The sequence below is a fragment of the Neohortaea acidophila genome, assembly GCF_010093505.1.
Source record: "Neohortaea acidophila strain CBS 113389 unplaced genomic scaffold BDY17scaffold_11, whole genome shotgun sequence".
NCBI lineage: Eukaryota > Fungi > Ascomycota > Dothideomycetes > Mycosphaerellales > Teratosphaeriaceae > Neohortaea > Neohortaea acidophila.
The window spans coordinates 349,782-368,604 of NW_022985520.1; the positions used below are offsets into that span (position 1 = coordinate 349,782).

At 57.0% G+C, this 18,823-nt stretch overlaps 9 protein-coding genes across 9 annotated transcripts; 6 read left to right on the forward strand and 3 right to left on the reverse strand.

Moving 5' to 3' along the window:
• Positions 1-195: 195 nt before the first annotated feature.
• BDY17DRAFT_286224 (uncharacterized protein) lies at positions 196-3,512 on the forward strand (the record flags this gene model as incomplete). The annotated part of the gene is made up of 2 exons (XM_033732124.1): positions 196-1,722; positions 1,951-3,512. Exons 1-2 carry the CDS (start codon positions 252-254, stop codon positions 3,510-3,512), a joined length of 3,033 nt encoding a protein of 1,010 aa, XP_033586059.1. The 5' UTR covers positions 196-251.
• BDY17DRAFT_271733 (uncharacterized protein) lies at positions 3,469-6,173 on the reverse strand. The gene is made up of 4 exons (XM_033731955.1): positions 5,782-6,173; positions 5,708-5,730; positions 4,761-5,656; positions 3,469-4,706 (listed from the first exon to the last, which is right to left on the reverse strand). The coding sequence occupies exons 1-4, from the start codon at positions 6,076-6,078 to the stop codon at positions 3,910-3,912; spliced, it is 2,013 nt and encodes a 670-aa protein (XP_033586060.1). The 5' UTR covers positions 6,079-6,173; the 3' UTR covers positions 3,469-3,909.
• Positions 6,174-6,224: 51 nt separating this feature from the next.
• Positions 6,225-7,631, forward strand: BDY17DRAFT_303997 (siroheme synthase). Its single transcript, XM_033734670.1, has 3 exons — positions 6,225-6,491; positions 6,549-7,036; positions 7,100-7,631. The coding sequence occupies exons 1-3, from the start codon at positions 6,396-6,398 to the stop codon at positions 7,281-7,283; spliced, it is 768 nt and encodes a 255-aa protein (XP_033586061.1). The 5' UTR covers positions 6,225-6,395; the 3' UTR covers positions 7,284-7,631.
• On the forward strand, positions 7,611-9,405 carry BDY17DRAFT_303998 (uncharacterized protein). The gene is made up of 2 exons (XM_033734671.1): positions 7,611-7,796; positions 7,856-9,405. Exons 1-2 carry the CDS (start codon positions 7,636-7,638, stop codon positions 9,087-9,089), a joined length of 1,395 nt encoding a protein of 464 aa, XP_033586062.1. The 5' UTR covers positions 7,611-7,635; the 3' UTR covers positions 9,090-9,405.
• Positions 9,406-9,429: 24 nt separating this feature from the next.
• BDY17DRAFT_39756 (Alpha/Beta hydrolase protein) lies at positions 9,430-11,312 on the forward strand. The gene is made up of 2 exons (XM_033738342.1): positions 9,430-9,707; positions 9,783-11,312. The coding sequence occupies exon 2, from the start codon at positions 9,820-9,822 to the stop codon at positions 10,897-10,899; it is 1,080 nt and encodes a 359-aa protein (XP_033586063.1). The 5' UTR covers positions 9,430-9,707; positions 9,783-9,819; the 3' UTR covers positions 10,900-11,312.
• An 87-nt stretch (positions 11,313-11,399) lies between these two features.
• Positions 11,400-11,855, forward strand: BDY17DRAFT_227405 (peptidase S24/S26A/S26B/S26C; the record flags this gene model as incomplete). Its single annotated transcript, XM_033730157.1, has 1 exon — positions 11,400-11,855. A coding segment is annotated over one exon (456 nt), but the record flags the coding sequence as incomplete, so codon positions are not given.
• Positions 11,856-12,070: 215 nt separating this feature from the next.
• On the reverse strand, positions 12,071-13,311 carry BDY17DRAFT_318874 (uncharacterized protein; the record flags this gene model as incomplete). Its single annotated transcript, XM_033736228.1, has 3 exons — positions 12,071-12,438; positions 12,487-13,189; positions 13,276-13,311. The coding sequence occupies 3 exons, from the start codon at positions 13,309-13,311 to the stop codon at positions 12,071-12,073; spliced, it is 1,107 nt and encodes a 368-aa protein (XP_033586065.1).
• A 531-nt stretch (positions 13,312-13,842) lies between these two features.
• BDY17DRAFT_318875 (glycolipid transfer protein domain-containing protein) lies at positions 13,843-14,530 on the forward strand (the record flags this gene model as incomplete). The annotated part of the gene is made up of 2 exons (XM_033736229.1): positions 13,843-14,040; positions 14,117-14,530. The coding sequence occupies 2 exons, from the start codon at positions 13,843-13,845 to the stop codon at positions 14,528-14,530; spliced, it is 612 nt and encodes a 203-aa protein (XP_033586066.1).
• Positions 14,531-14,699: 169 nt separating this feature from the next.
• BDY17DRAFT_257149 (uncharacterized protein) lies at positions 14,700-18,721 on the reverse strand (the record flags this gene model as incomplete). The annotated part of the gene is made up of 2 exons (XM_033731662.1): positions 14,700-15,305; positions 15,359-18,721. 2 exons carry the CDS (start codon positions 18,719-18,721, stop codon positions 14,700-14,702), a joined length of 3,969 nt encoding a protein of 1,322 aa, XP_033586067.1.
• Between the last annotated feature and the right edge of the window lie 102 nt (positions 18,722-18,823).

Sequence of the window (18,823 nt, forward strand, 5' to 3'; positions counted from 1 at the left end):
ATCAACGATACAACTCGAGAAGACGGTATCGTCGGACTGCGAGGAGTTTGGCTATTGCGCGAAGACGTTAAAAGTCCTCGTGTGTCGAAACATGGGAGGATCGGTTCGTCATTGGCATTCGTTAGTCAGAAATTACTAACGCGTCACCGACGCGATTGCCGCCTTGAGATGAACGCCGCCCGCGCCAGGGAACATACATCTTTTAACCAAAGTCGCAGACATGATAAGCATGAGCTGAACGATGGTCGCAGATGGCCACAATCAAGGCCATAGAAGGTCGTTCGGTCCATCAAATCCAATCCGGCCAGGTGATTGTGGATTTGGTTTCCGTCGTCAAAGAACTCGTGGAGAACAGCCTCGATGCCGGAGCGACATCAATTGAAGTTCGCTTCAAGAACCAAGGTCTCGACAGCATTGAAGTGCAAGACAATGGAAAGGGGATCGCACCTGAGGACTTTGAAACGATCGCCCTGAAACACTACACCTCCAAATTATCGAGCTACGAAGACTTGACATCGCTCGATACCTTCGGTTTCCGTGGCGAAGCGCTCTCTTCCCTGTGCGCTCTGTCCAACTTCCACATCATCACTGCGAGAGCCGAAGATGGAGCCGTTGGGAAGAGGCTCGATTTCGAGGTCTCTGGACAGCTTCGTGGCACATCCGTGTCGGCCGCTCAACGAGGCACTACTGTTTCTGTCGAGAATCTCTTTGCCGGTCTACCAGTCAGACGAAAGGAACTGGAGAAGAACATCAAACGCGAGTATGGCAAGGCCCTCAACAATCTATATGCTTACGCCTGCATCAGTGTTGGTGTGCGCATCTCAGTCAGTAATCAAATGCCAAAGGCAAAGAAGACCGCTCTTTTCGCCACACAAGCCAATCCGACAACGAAAGAGAATATCATGAACGTATTCGGGTCAAAGACGCTTCTGTCCCTGGTGCAGCTCGACTTGGAACTCCAGATGGCCCCATCATCCACACGCAGTTTCATGGCCTCAGCTACAGAGCCATCGATGGAGGTGCATGTTCACGGCCACATCAGCAAGCCAATATTCGGTCAGGGTCGTCAAGCGCCAGATCGACAAATGTTCTTCGTCAATTCGCGCCCGTGCTCGCTTCCGCAGGTGGCGAAGGTTTTCAATGAAGTGTACAAGTCTTTCAATCTCTCCCAGACTCCCTTCATCTTCGCCAATCTGGTCATGGATACCAATGCGTACGATGTGAACGTGTCGCCCGACAAGCGCAGCATATTACTTCACGATCAGGCTGCTTTGTTGGAGAACCTCAAGGCCTCACTCACCGGACTCTTCGACACAAGCGAGTATGCCGTTCCGCAATCTCAGATGCAGAATCGCAAGCTTCCCAACTACCAGCCTTTGACGGTCCCCGTACGCGCAGATGCCCCTGTTGACCCCGGAAACGACTCCGAATCGGAGCTTGAGTCTGGTCAGGAGGACGTGCATTCAGACGATGCTGCTCCGGTTGACCCACCTCCGACAACTCGGTCCAGCCTCATCCACAACTGGATTGATCATGGCGTCAAAGCGCGCAAGGACCAGACAAATCGGGAAAGTTCTCGGGGCCATCATGTCAAAATCCATGGAAGTGGCGACGGCAGGATCGTGCAGCGAAGCAAGGCTGTCGCTGATATGGATGTCGAAGGTGGCATTGAGAGGAACAGATTGGCCGTTGTCGAACAAGCTACAGCAGAGGAAGCAGACAGTGGCGAATCTGAGGACCTCAGCGAAGACGAGAAGAAGGATGGCCAGCTTGAGGAGGTGAGCGATAACCCTACGAAAACGCAAGCGAACCGACAAAGACGCGTGGAAGATTTCAAGGCCTTGATGGACCGCGGACTACACTCCGACAAAACTTCGCATGCTAAGATCGATACAGCTGCAAGTTCACTGGTGCAGGACGGCGGAAAGCGCCTGAAAAGCGTGCCACCAGAGACCGAGATCAGAGCTGTGGCTCCAGGCTCTCAAAAACTCACTCCTGGGCCCATTGAGAGTGCTTTCGATCGCATGCGACCCATGCGAATACCAATGCAGACTGCCGAGGTTACTATCGGCGACAAGACGACTACGACGGTGATTGGCAGCGGCTTGCCGTACAAGAGACGCCGCATTGACACATCCAGCCCACCCCAGCCCGCTCCCCGACCTGATCGTGGTGGCCGCGTGGTTCGAAGTCTTCGCAAATTTGCTGCTCCTGGGTCGCAGCTGGAGATCGAGGCCAAAAGACCCTCTCAGGAGCCCTCGCTCGCCACTTCTTCCACCAGCGATGCGAGCGAGGACGATTCAAATGATGACAACGATGAGGCGCTGGCAGTCGGAGACGTTGTCATGCAAGAGACTGAGGCAGCCAGCGCAGATGATGCAGAAACCGGTGACCTGGCGACCTCGGATCCGCTCGACAAACTCTTGTCTGCATCAGAAGAAGAGTCTGACGGGGAGTACGTGGACGAAGCAGAGAAAAAGATCCGCGAGGACGAGAAGGTCGCCCGTCTCATCCACGAAGCCGAACTTGCAGCTGCGCGGCCTACGGACGAGAACCTGAGACGAGCCTCGCAGGTTCTCAAGAACGTGGGCAATCGTAAAGACACGACCTTGCATCTCACGCAATACTGTGAGACAACAATGGTCGAGATCCAGGAGTTGCTGAAAGTTAGGTCTCACGAAGACGCCCGTGCCACGTCCAATTTCCAACATAGGAATGAGACTGCGATTGTGAAGAACGAGATTGACGACTCGAACGCGGAGAGTCGCTTGGCGCTGACTGTGAGCAAGTCGGACTTTGAGCAGATGACGATCATCGGTCAGTTCAATCTGGGCTTCATTCTTGCTGTTCGAGCGGCAGCAGGGCCGGATGAGGAAAACCAGCTGTTCATCATCGATCAGCACGCCGCCGATGAGAAGTATAACTACGAGCGATTTCAGCGCACCGTCACCTTGCAGAATCAGCGACTCGTGCGCCCTAAGCGCCTGGATGTGACGGCGGTCGAAGAGGAGATTATCGTCAACCACCCCGAAGCACTGAAAGCGAATGGCTTCGAAATAGACACCACATCGGACACAGGTGGCGATGACGAGTCGCCACGTCGCACGTTCCGCCTCATCACTCTACCAATGAGCAGAGAAAAGACGTTTCAGCTCTCCGACCTCGAAGAGTTGCTACACCTCCTCGCCGAGGCGCCCGCTGGCAGCTCCGAGATCCCCAGGCCGAAGAAAGTGCAGAGCATGCTGGCCATGCGCGCCTGTCGAAGCAGCATCATGATTGGGAAGACGCTGACGCTGAAGCAAATGCAGAGTGTTGTCAGGCACATGGGGGAGATGGAGAAACCGTGGAACTGCCCGCACGGCAGACCGACCATGAGGCATCTGGCGGGCTTGGGTGCGTGGAATGGGTGGCTGGAGGGTGATGCGATTGACAATGACGATGATTTTGCTGAGACAGCGGTGGGAGGGAGGGAGACGGATTGGGGCGGATATCTGGGCAGGCAAAGTGACTGAAGGGCACGATGTAGCATATAAATGACATGCTAGCAGGTCCAGATGTGTGACGAGCATTACTGACGAGCAGCGTGAGTGATAGGTGTCTCGGACCGCATGCAGAGCTCCTCCAGTCCTGCCTGACATGACTAGATGAAGCGCCTTGTCTGTGCAGTTTCTCTGTTGACGACAAATCCTGATGACTAGATGTGACTCGGCCAGTCCCCGATTGGCCACAGCTACAACTCCGTCAGCCTGCTCCCAGAGCTCGTCTCCCAATATGCTTTCCATTCACAGCAGAGCAGGCCCTCTCGACGTTTCAGGATTCCTTTTCCAGCACTGCCAAACGGCTGGGCCAGCTCAATTCTTACAGAAGATGCTCTTCCAAAGAGTTCCCTTTCCGCAGCTTCGTTTCACTTCACTTCACCGTTGCATCCCCTGTGTACGCTCCCTTGAAATCCATCTGCCCCAATCGCGTTCGTATCTGATCCACCTCTCGACCGAGATCGTCCACATTCTGTGCCAAGCTGCTGACTTCGTCAAACTTCCGCCTCTTGTTGGCATCGGCAATCATCTCGGATACCATGAACTTCTGCTCCTCGAGCACAATCAAGCGCTCCCGTAGCTCCTTCTCCTCCGCTTCCAAGGCCGTCACCGCAACCAAGTCAACGCTGCCATTGCGACTGCCTGATCTTGAACCCTCGCCGTTCATCGCATCACTGTTCTTGATGGATGAGAGAGCACTTTGCGGCCTGGCATTTGGAGTGGCGTGACCGAGGATCTTCGGAATGGCCTTCAAGGTCAGCATGTGTACGTGGAGAAAGCTTGAGGCCTGCTGATAGATGGCCTTCTGCAATCGGGCTTGGGTCGGACTGTCCGTCGGCAGGTCTCGGATCCGTCGCGCCGCTGTGTTGTATTGAGTGAAGGCATCTGTGAGCCGCTTGCGCACTTTACTTGCTTCGGCGAGCTGGGCGGGGGTGGGAGGCTTCTCGGGGTCTTGGAGGGTGGGGAGTAGACGCTGAAATTTGGGAAGCATCAGGCGTATGCCTTGTTCGAACTGAACCAGATTCTGGTACGCCCGTTGGTCGGGGGTCTGTGCAGCCACTTCCCGAGCGAAGTCGGCCTTGCTGAATATCGTGCGCTGGCAGTCTTTGCACATTCGTATACTGAGAGCAACTTTGCCGCTCGGTCCTTTCTCCGACACTGTGTTAGAGGCTGCTGGAGTGTTAGTGGAGGGAGGGCATAATGGCCATAATAAGAAAGACATACGTTTGTCGACGTCCAGTCCAACCTCGGTGGAGCAGGCGGTGGCAGGGTCACTGCATACAACGCGACCGCAGGTCCTGCAGTGGTGCCGCCGTAGGGCGTACTGGGAGAAGGGTTGTTGGCAGAAGGGGCACTCTACGACGTGCGCATCGTCTTGCCATGAGACAACAGATTGCTCCAGATTCCTGATATGATCTCGGTCGCCGGCGATGGAGGACCAGATGCTCCGCTGTTGCTGATCGGGGGGAGGCGGGTTAGCGAGCAACTGGGTCAGGCGTGTCAACCGTGTCTCGAGGCGGCTGGTCTCCAAGTATTTTTCGTCCACCATCTTCCGTCGTGTTGCCTTGAAGTATTCGAAGTGACTCCGCTCCAAGCCCGTCTTATCATTGTAGCCGTCGCGAGTTTTGAAGCAGGTCTCGCACACCCGATACCACAAGCCTCGGACGGGCTCATGAATGGCGGCGCGGGAGAGCCTCATTTGATACATGGTATGCTCCTCGCAGAAGAGCTTGCCACAGTGTCTGCAATTGATTTGGCCGTTGGCCGCTCCCAGCCGCTTGCCGCACATTGGGTCGCTGCATGCATCGTAGCCGGTGGAGCGTTGCCAATGTGACCGTTTGATAATGTCGTCTGGGTCGGTGGACGGGGTAGAGGGTCGCGGGGGTAAAGGAGCCGGTGAAGCGCCACGACTATCGTATCTTGGCGGGGTTTGCACGTTCGAGAGCGGCGGGCGGGGAGCAGCATCGTTGTTGGATTCAAAAGCCTCCATCCCGCGGAGCTTCTGGTTGATGAACTGCAGGGGCTGGAACTTCTTGGCCTTTTTCATCTGTTGTTCAAACCAATCCTTGACCTCCTCTTGCTCTACCGCCTCCAGATTCGCGTGGTTGTCATCGATATGTCTGGCCCGCGTTTAGCATGCGCCCGATCGTCTCATCACAGTACAAGCCTACCTGTTTAATTGAAGAAGGGTGAGCTGCATGGTCAGCTAGATGTCCGCAAGGCACTCGCAATAGTGGAGGTATACCATCTCTTCATTGCATATCGGGCACACCATCTTCGAGCCCGAGGCAGCACCGGCCTGTGCGGATCCATGGGCGTGGAGGGCGACTCGTGATGTAATGTCTTCATTGTCTGCCGAGACGGGCGTGCTCGAGGTCTGGCTGTCGAGGGAAAGCGAGCTTTCCGACGGCGACAGCAGGTCAGCATTGCGGACAATCGTCTTGCCCGGAGCGAGCGGCGATGGAGAGGTGGGAGGGGGGGCGATGTTCTTCCCGGTCCCCAAGACCCGCCCGCCGCCGAGACTCCTCCGAGAGGCAGCCATGTTGCATTGTCAACACCATGCGAGACTCAGCCGGGCATGGTAAGGAGCGAGGCGGAAGGATGAGAGGTGGATGGGAAGTGAAGTCAAGGTTGTGTCGCATGGCGGGGCTTGAATTCTTAGGTAAGCTCGCATGATGCCGCACGCGTGTCGCAGATTGTGGGGCGTTTCGGAACGAGGCCGAAAGCAGATATCGTCAAGGCATCATTCTTCTCGACTTTCCACCTCTACTTCCACCTTCACGCCCTTGCATATCCTTACCCTATCGCATCCTTGCCCGGCTTCTGCCAGACATTTCTCTTGCGACATCTCCCTATGTGATGGGCAAATCCTTCCCCGAGCCGCAAGGCGGTGGCTCGTTGATCCTCGCGTGGCAAGTGAAGCACCGAAAAGTGGTGGTTATCGGCGGCGGCGAGGTGCGCTTCCACTGTGCAGGCACGGGCCCACAATGTTGACGTGTTGACACAGTCCAGGTAGCAGCCGGTCGCATCCTTAATCTTCTCAACGCCGATGCGAAAGTGACCGTCATAAGCCCTCGGGATGGGTTGAATGCGGAGGTTGCGCATCGCGTTGAGCGTATGCAAGTCCAATACGTCGACCGCAAATTCTTGTCCACCGATCTCGATGACCCGTCCATCTCCATGGTTCTGGTGGCTATCGACGACCCCGAAGCCAGCACCGAGATCTGGCAGCTCTGCAAAGAGCGGCGCATCCCGGCCAACATTGCCGACGTGCCTCCCGAATGTGACTTTTACTTTGGCAGCGTGCATCGCGACGGCCCGTTGCAGATCATGGTCAGCACCAACGGCAACGGGCCTAAGATGGCGAACATTGTGAGGCGACGGATCGCCAAGAGTCTGCCGCCCAACATCGGAGACGCCATTGCCAAAGTTGGAGAGCTGAGGAAGAGGCTACGCGTTGTTGCGCCTGGAAATGGCGAGGGGCCCAAGAGGATGCAATGGTATGTTGCCTCTCGCCGCTTATGCCTTTGATCCAATGCGTCTCGTTCTGACTATGCGGGTAGGATGTCCAAGGTGTGCGTGGAGTGGAGCTTAGAAGACCTTTGCAGCATGGAGGAGCAGGACATGGACGAGCTGTTGCACTCGTATCGCCCGAACGTCGTGCCCACGCTCGAGCAAGTCCGGCGCGGAGAGGAGCCGGGGAAGTTTGAGTTTGACGGGTCATTTGGATGGGCTTGCGTGATTTAGAGAGGACTGTGGCTGTCTGAGGGTCGCCAGAGTATCCAGAGACTGCGGAAGGGCTGCATGGGTTATCTTCCTACCGGAACTTGCAAGTCCTAAGATCCTTGAGCAGCTCTGCGATCGCAAGACAGGCTAGATAGACACACCCGCCTTACGGCATCGTGTTCCAGATGCAACACGCACGTACGACCATGATCAGTAGAATAAGAAACTCCACCCTCGGTGGCGCATATGCTGTCGCGTGTGTTGAGGTGTTGCTTCGTTCACTTGTCGTGGCCCGCCCATTTGAATTCTGCCGGACTTCGCCCCACCCGACAACTTCAAAAGGCTGCAGAATAGCCAACTCACTCCCCATATCATGTCTCGATCCATCGTTGAGCGCAGCCACGACAATACCTCCGTGCACGCCCTGAACATCGACTTTGACGAGCTCGCGGCCCGTGATCCCGACTGGGCGACCATCTCCAAATGCGCCAAAGAGGCGCGATGGCTTGACTTTCAAGATCCCAAAGTCGTGCGGTAGGCGACCGGACAACCCAACACCACCTCTTCCCGATCGCGCTGACCAAGGAATGCAGACAACTGACCAAATCCATCCTGAAGTGCAATTTCAACCTTTCCCTCTCCCTCCCAGAAGACCGACTCTGCCCACCGGTGCCGGTGCGATGGAACTACATCCGCTGGATCCAGGATCTCCTGGACACTACATCCGACGATTACGCTGACCGCTATGACTCCCAACGCGACGTTCTCGGCCTTGACATTGGCACCGGAGCCTCGGCCATCTATCCCTTATTGGGCTGCTCCACACGGTCACTATGGCTCATGGCAGGCACGGACATAGACACGCACTCTCTGGACTACGCGCGGCAAAACGTAGCGGGCAACAATCTTGAGCAGCGCGTCAAGCTCATCCACACCATCGCAGAAAGTCCACTGATTCCCATGGCAGCGATGGGAGTGGAGGAGCTAGACTTTGTCATGACCAACCCACCCTTCTACTCGTCGCGAGAAGACATGGAGGAGAGCTACGTGGGCAAGGATGCAGCGGCGTCCGCCATCAGCTTTGCAGCGGACAACGAGTTGATCTGCCCCGGCGGAGACATAGGATTCGTTGACCGCATCTTCAACGAGAGCCTGATGCTTCGGACACGAGTGCAGTGGTATACCGCTATGCTGGGCAAGTTGGCCAGCCTGCAACAAATCGTGGCCAAACTACGGGAACACGAGATCAACAACTTCGCCGTCACGAACCTACAGGCAGGCCACCGAACGAAACGGTGGGCGGTGGCTTGGAGCTTTCAGACATGGAGACCGCGCAACGATATTGCGGCGGCAGGGGACGTGGTGAATGCGGTGCGACCGTGGCCCACGGCACAGACGATTGCCGTCCCATTGATGAGTGCGAAGTGGGCGGGGGAGAAGGTGGATGCGACGTTGAAGGGACTGGCGGTGCGGTGGAAGTGGCGACCGCTGATCTCCGCCGGTGTGATGGAGGCCAGGGAGAACGTATGGTCTCGTGCGGCGAGGCGAAGACAGCAGTTTGGTAAGCCGTGGTCGAAGGGTGTGGATGTGCAGGCGAGTGCGCATGCGAAGGCAGGTGGGAAGGACGAAGACGACGAGCAGGATAAAGAGGACGATGACGACGAGGAGGAGAATGAGGAAGACGAGGACGATGGAATCTCACTGACGGTGAAGGTGATGTGCAAGGAGGAGGAGGTGGAGATCCGATGGCTGCGTGGTCTGGATCGGCTTCTGTTTGAAAGCTTCTGCGGGATGCTGAAGAGGGCACTGGGCAGTCGCGATGCATGAGCGCAAGGCAGTCTGCTTGCCATTGTGAAACGAGCGTGTGTTTAGTGTAACGTTCAATGTTCTCATCGTTTGCGCATCGCCGAGAGGCAGCTTGCCGACATCCGCGGGGGAGGGAATGCCGAGAGGCTAGTCGTGTGTGCCCATCTGGAGCACGAGCAGCACCCCTGGAAGTGGAGTGTCGAGCACAGCATGAGCAGGAGTGATGATCACCTTCAAGGCAGGTGCGGACGGCGCGCCGGTAGATCCTGCCGCGCCGAATCAGCGGCAGCAGCCGTGCCGCGTCGGCTCCTCGAATGTTTAGCGCGCAATCTATTTTTCGACGGCAGACCCTGGGCCCCTTCTCATTTCCAACGCCCGACCCCTGACCGACGGCGACACAGCGAACTTTGGCGCATAATGTTCTTCATTGGTCGCGGCATCGGGGCAAATGCAAGTGATCCGGTGCAGTCACGTTTCGCGCGGATCGGCCACCTCCACCTCCAGGCATGCATTGCTGGTTAGCATTCCCTCTCCCTCCTGTCTGCCATCTTCTGTCTACCAGCGGGAATTGGAATCCTTCGCCCTCTCGCTTCGCCCAACGTGACGCGACACCTCGTGCAACCCACCCGCACTCCCACCTTCCATTGCATCGCCTCCACTTTTCTTCGCCATGAACGAGTACTCCCCACTCCCGGGCGGCGAGAAGAAGATGAGTTCCGAAGACTACGCTCTGCAGGAACTGCGCAAGAGCATGCATGTCCAGACCACCGACTCCAACCCCTTCCTCACCCCCGGCGAGGCCATGGGCGAAGAAGTGTACGAAGAAGACGAAGACGACTCCAGCAACCCCTCCTCCCGCCGCCCCTCTCGACACCCTTATGCGCGATACAACAGCAACACTAGCAACAACAGCACCTCCCGCCCGCCCCCCGAACCGCGAAGACATTCACGCATCAACCTCCTCACCCCGCCCAAATCTCCCATACCCAACGCTCCGCTAATCATCTGTCTGCACGGCAGCAATGACTCGTGCATGCGTTCCTGGCTGTCCTTCATCGAAGTCCTCTACAAATCCGGCCACCGCGTCTTGCTCTACGACCGGCCGACGCCCAGCATCCACGGCGGCAGCGGTGCAGACCTGAAGCCCCATCGGGCCGTCTCCGAGCTGTGCAGCTACCTCTACAGCATGGAACTCCGCGGGCCGTTTGTCTTTGTCGCACACTCCTACGGCGGCTGCATTGCGAGGCTGTTCTTGCAGCAGAAACCGCGCGAGGTCGCGGCCATGGTGTTGGTGGAAACGGGGCAAGAGACGGCGCTGGCGCCACAAGTGGAGGAAGAACAATACCGGCGGCAGATCCTGGGCGATGCCCCGCTGAGCGTCGTGCGCGGCAACACCTTACGCAGGAAGCAGGATGAGTGGGTGAAGGCGGCCGCAATGGCCAGATCAGAGGCACAGAAGGCGCAACTCGAGCCACAGCGCCACATGCTGGAACGCTGGGAGGCAGAGGACATAAGGCTGAAGCAAAAGCAGCTCCAACTCAGCCGGCGCAGCCGCTTCTGCCAAGTGCCGAACGTGGGGCATCATGTCATTCGCGACCGGCCGGAAGCCGTGGTGGACGAGGTGAAGTGGGTGATGCAGGAGATTGCGGCGAGCGGGGTGACGATGGCGCAGAGGCCGATGTTGCACACCAGTCGTCCCAGCTACTCCATGGGCTACGGCTCGGGAGGAATCACCCGCAGCGTCAGTAATGCCGGGGCCGGATTGAAGAGGGGGCTGAGTCAGAGCTTGAAGAGAACATTTAGCAAGAAGGGGGGAAAGACGGCGGTGTGATGTGCATGGCATCGATTGATTGTCGGATTGTTGGAGGCATCGAAAGGCGTTGTCGGTTCTTCATTTGCAGCGAATGTTCAGCATGCTGGTGTTCTTCGTCGACGAAGACTTCTCCTTGTCGAGATTTTGGAGATTGGAGCACAGGTTGTCAGATACCCTCATATGGCATGGCAGCCACTTTCCCCCTTTGCGTACCCACCACGAACCTGTTCGTCGTGAAGTATTCCACTGTGTGTTGGAGCAGTTGGCCTGCGAATCTATAGGTCCGGTAGTGTGTATTTCTGATACCGGTCGGTGACCATCCAGTGGACCGCGCATCAACATCGACTCCATCCAACTGCACATCTTCAATTCTTGTGGACGCTCGTCGGAGCGCTTCACCTTCTCCGCCCGGTCTCCGCCCCATGCTTCCTCGGCTGCGCCACATATGGCAGGGCTGGAAGTACATTGACTGGAAATACATCGCCAGCACCTCCATCTTCTTCGGCGCGGGCGGGGCCATCTTCATCAACGACAATGTAGTGGAGACCACCTGGATCACCGGCCGCTCCATGGCCCCGACGTTGTCTCCCAACTACCACACCACCAAAGAGGAGGACCAGGTGCTCTGGCGCAAGTGGAATCCGTGTGGTAATCTGCGGCGCGGCGACATTGTGCACTTCTCCCCGCCGCACAGGCCCGAAGCGCTTGCAGTCAAGCGAGTGATTGCGTTGGAGGGAGACACGGTGGTGTTGGACAAGCGACGTCGCCCGACAGCTAAGGCAGGCCCGGAGAGACCGGAAGCGAGGGCGTGGGACGCGTGGAAGGGGCGGGCGACGGTGCCGCCGGGGCATGTGTGGGTGGAGGGGGACAATGTCGGGCTGAGCACGGACAGTAACGACTACGGCCCGATCTCGATGGGACTGATTAATGGCGTGGCGATATCGGTGGTGCGGCCGTTCGACAAGTTCTGGTCGAAGCCTTGGGAGGGGTTCAAATGCAAGACCAAAGTTGTCACGGCGAAGGATGGAATGAACTCGAACCTGCCCGTGGAGCTGGCCGAGATCCAGGACCCGCACCTACCGCGATGATCTTGAGTCGGCGAACAGACCATTGCACAGCAGAATATGAGGTGTGCCGCCTCATAGCGAATCGAGATGTTGGAGAGCAGCACGAGTAAGTCAGCTCTACTCTACTTCTTCTGTCCGACAATCTTCGCGACCTCTTGACACAGCGCGTCGGTGACTTGCTTCGTGCTCGCACTCCCACCCATATCGCGCGTTCTCGTCTTGGGGTTGCTCGTCACATTCTCAATGGCCTCCATCAGCTGATCAGCTGTGTGGTCTAGCTTGCCATTCCCAAGCCACCGCACCATTTCTGCCGCTGACCAGAAGGCGCCCACGGGATTGGCAATGCCTTGCCCTGCAATATCCGGCGCCGAGCCGTGGATCGGCTCGAACATGCTGGGGTTCTTGCGGGTTGGGTCCAGATTGGACGATGGTGCTATGCCAATGCTGCCGGCCAGTGCGGCGGCTAGGTCGGACAAGATGTCGGCGTGCACTGCGATGCGTTAGTCTGACCTGGCAGGGAAGGAGGACTCCCACTCACAGTTAGTTGCGACAATGGTATCTAAGCTCTCGGGCTTGTTGACCATGCGCACCGTCATGGCGTCCACGAGCATCTTGTCGTACTCTACCACTCCGTCGTACTCCTTAGCCACTTCATAAAAGATCTTGTCCCATAGCACCATTCCGTGCCGCTGCGCATTACTCTTGGTCACCATGGTCAGCTTCTTCCGCGGGCGTGACTTTGCCATTTCAAAGGCAAAGCGATGGATGCGTTCGATGCCGACGCGGGTGAAGATGGCAACCTCGGTGGCAATGGCGTAGTCGCTGTGGCCGTGGGTGGTGCCACCTTGGCCGGCATACTCGCCCTCCGAATTTTCACGGACAATAACCCAGTCAAGGTGTTTGGGATTGTCTTGCAACTGGGCCAGGGGAACCGTAGTGCCTTTGAGCACTCTCGTCGGCCGGACGTTGACGTACTGGTTCAGGGAGTTGCGGAGGGGTAGCATCATGCCCCAGAGGGAGATGTGATCCGGGACATTGGGCCAGCCGACGGCGCCAAAGTAGATAGCGTCGTGCTTTTGGAGTTGTTGCACGTAGTCGTCGGGCATGTACCACTTGCGCTCGAGATACTTTTTGGAGGACCAGTCGAAGGTGGTGAATTGGAATTGAAAGCCGCCGTGTGCTTTAGCGACGGCGTGCAATACTTGTTCTGCCGCCTCGGTTACATCTACGCCGATCCCGTCCTGTGCATCTGGTCAGTTTCAGGCTGCTTCGTGACCGACAAGAGGCACAATCGTGTCATGACGTATTGGGTCGACGAGGAACTTACACCGGGAATGGCGGCGATTTTATATGTTTGGGCCATTGATTGGAGAGCTGATAAAATGATAAATTGGAATATGAGAGGAGATTGGAGGGTTGGACGTCTGAAAAGGATGGGGGAGTGAAGAGTGCAAGTGTCGCTCACTTTTCCTGGGCTGGACATATTAATACCCCACCGCGCGAGCGAAGTCGGCGGCTGCAAAGGCGGGAGTGGAGGGAGATTGGAGTCAGGGACAGCCTTGTCGAGAGAGCGCATTGTCGTGATGTACATCCGCCCGACATTCGGCGACTGACGGCAGATGGATGACTTTTTGGAAATAACAGCATTCCCGGAGGTTTCGATTTGTGTGGAGTCTCGATTGCTCTTTCCACACCCTACATGGATGGAAAGGCTGCGATGCAAGGAAGGCGCGTGGGAAACGGTTCGGCAGGCGAGACCGCGCAATCCAGGGTCCGCGCGTGGGAAAGTTCACGACACCACACCACCCTCTCCCACACCTCCCCTTCTTCCTTTCTTTGTACAGCATAATCTATTTACCCTCCCGACTTATTACCCTCTCCTTCACCACTCCCAATGGCATATCCCCCGGGTGGAACGTACTTTGACAATGGCAAACGCTCCTTCGTCGACGTGCCCATCGATGCTAGCAAAGACAACGCCATCTCCACCTCCGAATTCCTCGAGGCCTCCGAGGCCCTGACCGGCCTGTTCGATGTCTTGGGCAGCGCAGCCTTCAAGCCCGTCAAGAGTGACATTACCGGCAATATCGCAGTGTGTTCCTCCCACTTCAACCTCTCCTCCATGCCATACGTGCACACACTGACCGAGCCTCTTCCTCACTCCCCAGAAAATCCGCAACCGCCAACTCGCCGCCCCCCTCGATTCCGAAACCCTGCAATCCCTCGTGCGCAACGAACTCAAAACAAAGTCCCACACCGCCAGCGAGGGCCTCCTCTGGCTGACCCGCGGCCTCGACTTCACCGCCCAGGCCCTGCGCAAGAACCTCGACACCCCCGGCGAAGAACTCTCCTCCTCCTTCCGCGACGCTTACGGCAACACCCTGCGCCCCCACCACAGCTTTCTCATCAAGCCCATCTTCAGTGCCGCTATGAGCGCCACCCCCTACCGCAAGGACTTTTACGCCAAGCTGGGCGATGATCAGGACAGGGTGAACAAGGAGCTGGACGCGTGGTTGAAGGGGCTGCAATTCCGCGTCGATATCATCAAGGAATTTATGGCGAGGAAAGAGGCGAAGTGGTAGACGCTGCATCGACGTCTCTCCTATATCAATGTCCTATGAAGTTATACGCCCATTCTCGCAATTCGTCTGCTGTAATGCTATGGGTGACGCACGGAAGACGCAGGGTCGATACAACATGCCAAACCGACTCCAATGCATTTCCTTCTACAATATCTGACAGCCACCCAACTCAAGCCTTGCCGGCCTGCTGCTCTATCGCCTTCTGCGCCTCCTCCTGCTCCAGTTGCAGCCGCTTGCGCTCCCGCTCCAGCTGGTCCGGCCGACGCACGGCAATGTCCTTCGGCTTGTAGTCGCTGAAGGCAATCTTCAACACATTCTCCACCGCCCAGCACCCCACGTAATCCACAATCATGACCCCCGTCATCTCCATCTTGAAGCGCGAGCTGAATGGCACCAGCTTCAACCATCCGTTCACCTCCGGCACAAACTCCGTCGCGCAGCTAAACGCAATGGCCGCCACGGCCACCAACCCCCAGTACATGCTCTTGTTCTCCCGGATCGACTCGCGGAAGGGCCGGCCTTGGTAGTTGATGGCAAACGTCGAGATTTGCTGGATCAGCTGCAGCAGGTAGATGGCGCTGTTGAGGAGCGACGGCTCGAACTTGCGCTCCAGGTCAATCTTCGCCCGGTCTTCCCGCGCCTCGAATTGATGCACATAGTTGGAGATGTAGATGAGCGTGGCAATGTGGACGGCGAATTGCCCGAGGACGGATGGGATGATGTACCAATTCCAGATGTTGTTCTGTGGTCGCTCTTTCGACAGCTGTTCCACGGGCTGCGGCAATGTTAGCGGGACAGAGGTCATGATGGCGAGGGAAGGAAACATACCTTGGCGCGGGAAATGCTCAAGAAGCACACGCTCATGAGCATTCCGCTGATGGTGATTTGATAATCGCCAAACTTGATCCCGTCCAGATAGAGCACACTCAAGCTGTATGCGCTGATCAGGCAGTTGAGCGCGAGGATCTTGTACATCTGAATCGTTGCAACGAGGGTGCATCGGCCTTGTCGGATGATGTTGGGGATGGCCACGACATTGGCCAGCTTGCTCGTGAACGGCGCGGCCACAGACGCGTCGCCCAGCTTGATGCTCGGAGGCTCGTCGTTCCTCAGCTCGTCCTCAATCATTGACAGCGTCAACTTCTCCGCCATTTGCTGCGCCGCATTCTGCGCTTTATTCGCCGCATCAATCTTGCGCTGTTCCTGCGGCGACTTGGCCGGCACGTTTTGCGCCGGAACAGGCTGGACAGCTGTACCGTTTGGAGCGCCATTTGCAGCGGGCGGCACTGCCTCCCCATTCGCAATGGCGATCTGCGCAATGATTTGCCCCTCTCGTTCCATCGCCTTCTCGTAGTGCGGATTCTCAGGCCCCTGCGGATAGAGATGGGCAATCTGGATGGGCACCGGAGGCGGCGGCCTGTTGAATCGCTGCATCAGGGCGACCTGCTTCTGATACACCTCCTTCACCTTCGTCTCGCGGAAATGCTTCCCAATCTTCTCCAGATCTTGCGATGTGCCGTTGAGCAGCGCAACACCAATATGGGCCTGCTTCAAAGCACCCACATCGTTCGTACCGTCACCGGCCATGAGGGTCGTGTATCCTGCTTCCTTCAAGCCGAGCAAGATGTCTTCCTTCTGCTTTGGCGACACGCGTGCGTACACCCACGTGTGCGTCAACAGATCCCGAAGCGCCTTCTGTCCCTTGAGCTTGGCCAATCCATACCCAGTCACGCACAGATCTTTGGTTCGGAGGATTTCCGGGTCCAGACTCGCAGCAGGATCGACGGGAATGTTCGTCTTGTCGTCCACACTTCTCCACACCAGCTTCTCGCCGCTGTCATCGTGCTCCGGCGCATCGAGGATGAGCACATCTCGGTCCACAATCTCGACTTGTCGCGCAACGTGGACGGCAGTCAGCGGATTGTCGCCAGTAATCATGACGCAACGGTGGCTGCTTTCGTTGAGCATGCGGACAGCCTTGATAGCGTCGTCTTTTAGCGGGCATTGCAGAACGAGGAAGCCGGCGAAGTGCAGATCGCACTCAACCTCCTCCCGTTTCAAATGGTTGATTTTATTCTGGCCGATCTCATCGGTGCTCGACAGATATTTGTAGCCCAGCGCGAGGACACGCGCGCCGTTTCGGCTGAAGTATTTGAATGTCTCTTCGTACTTCGGCGGGGCCTGCACGAGCATCTTTCGGATGGTCTCCGGCGCACCTTTGACTGCGACAAAAGTTCCCTTGACTTTCTTGCCGGTGTTGGGATCAGTCGTCACAGTCGTCGCCACCGAGCTCTGTCGTTTGAGCGCGGAGGAGAATTGGAAGCGACGCTTGATCTGCACCGTGTCGGAAGAAACGCTGACGGGAGCTTGTCCAAACAAGTTCTTTGGGGGCTTGACAGAGACAGTGTCGTTCTTTCCAACGGTCCAGCCCAGCCATTGCAATGTTGCCCGCTCCATGGGCTCTCCTACAACATCGCCTTCTTCGAGCTTGACCAGGGCGTGCGCGGTGGCAAGCGTGAGAGTGGTAGTCAATGGGATGGCGGCCATCTTGCTAATTTCACTCTGCGCTCCATCTGGCTCGGCGGTGACGCCGGCTTCGCCCAAAGACAAGCCTGCGACTCCATCGACCACGAGGTCTTCGCCAGTGAGAGTACCGGTTTTGTCGAAGCAGGCAACGTCCACTCGGCCAGCGTAGGGAATGCGGAATGGTTCAGTGCAGAAGATGGCGAATTTGCTGAGTGCGGCCAGACTGGTGTTGACGGCCAAGCTGAGCTCCATTGGCAGCTCAGGCGGCACGACCGAGGTGATGATGATGACGCAGTCCAGTAGGAGTTTCGATCGTGGCCGATCGGTCTTTACGCCCTCCTTCCACACGTACCACGACGCTGCGATAGCGAAGATGCAGAGGAAGAGGATGAAGAGTAGCGCTTCGACATTGTTGGCGCTGACGCGCTCGGTCGAGTAGATCATCGTCCGTACGAGAGCACCTTGGTTCGTCTCGAAGCCTGTCTTGATGACAATGGCCATGGCGCCTTTGTCCGGGGGTGGGGGAACGCCGGACGAAACCTGCTGAACGGTCTCGGACGCATCCTCGGAAGCGGTACCGTGCTGCACTTGGAGCACCTTCGTTCCACCCCATAGAAACGCATTCTTATCCAGTCCTTCGGGCTCAATTCGTGCGTCTTCCGGCCGTAGCTGGATCGAGTCCTTCAAGACGGGCGTGCTCTCTCCGGAAAGCATAGCTTCGTTGACAATGGCACTACCCTCCACCAGAACCATGTCACACGCCACTCCACTGTCATCCTTTGTCCTGCAGATCGAAGCCAGGTCACCGGGTAGGAGTTCATCGCTTGAGATGAGTTGCCACTTGTTCTCCCTGTACACGTTGATGTCATGAGGCTTGATGCTCATTCCACGAAATTCCGTCAACGTCCTCTGCCTCTGCCAGACAACCGTCGACTCAAACACGACCAGCATGAACAAGGTGAACAGGGAATAGTACCAGTACTCGTCGAGCATCCACAAGCCCACGCAAAAGATTTGGAACACAAAGAACGGTGCGACCGCATGCTCCTTGAACAGCTCCGAAAAGGTGGGGATGGGAATGTCAAAGATGTTGCTCCCGTAGTGTTGGCGCAAACGTTCAATCTCGTCCTTCTTCCTCAGCCCTTTACTTCGTTGGAATTCGGCAATCAAGGGCTTAGGATCCTTGTCCATGTTGAAATGCAACGGCGCAAACGATCCCTTCTCCTCGTCCAGCAGAAAGTTTCTCTTCTGAAACAAGAAGCTCGTCTCTTCCTTGCCATCCGTGGGCCGCCGGCTCCTCTGGATCTGGCAAATCTCCGCGCTGCCCGCATTTTGGGCGGGAATGACCTTGATCAGGCGCGCATCCTTGATGCTCCGCGCGCTGGTCGTGGTGAACCAGGTGCGAACATTCACGTTCCAGAATGTGGAGAGCCAGATGAGACTCTGAACGGTAACGATGGAGCCGGCAAAGACAAATGTCCATTCCTGCCCGTTGATGTATTTGTTGTAGGACTCGGTGGAGAGGTAGATGGAGAAGAAGACGGGCCAGGCGATGGCAAAGGGCCAGATGTAGGCGTGGAAGAAGAGGGGCCGGGGGTTGTGGAGGGAGGCGGAGATGATGTGCGGGTTATCGACAAGAGGCGCCCTGGACGGAGAGGTGAGCATGTCGTTGGGAGAAGGGGGGCTCTTTTGACTTACATGATGGCGAAGGGAAAGGAGGGAACCGCGCAAAGAGGCCGCGAGGTGGATGGAGGATGGCAAAGATGG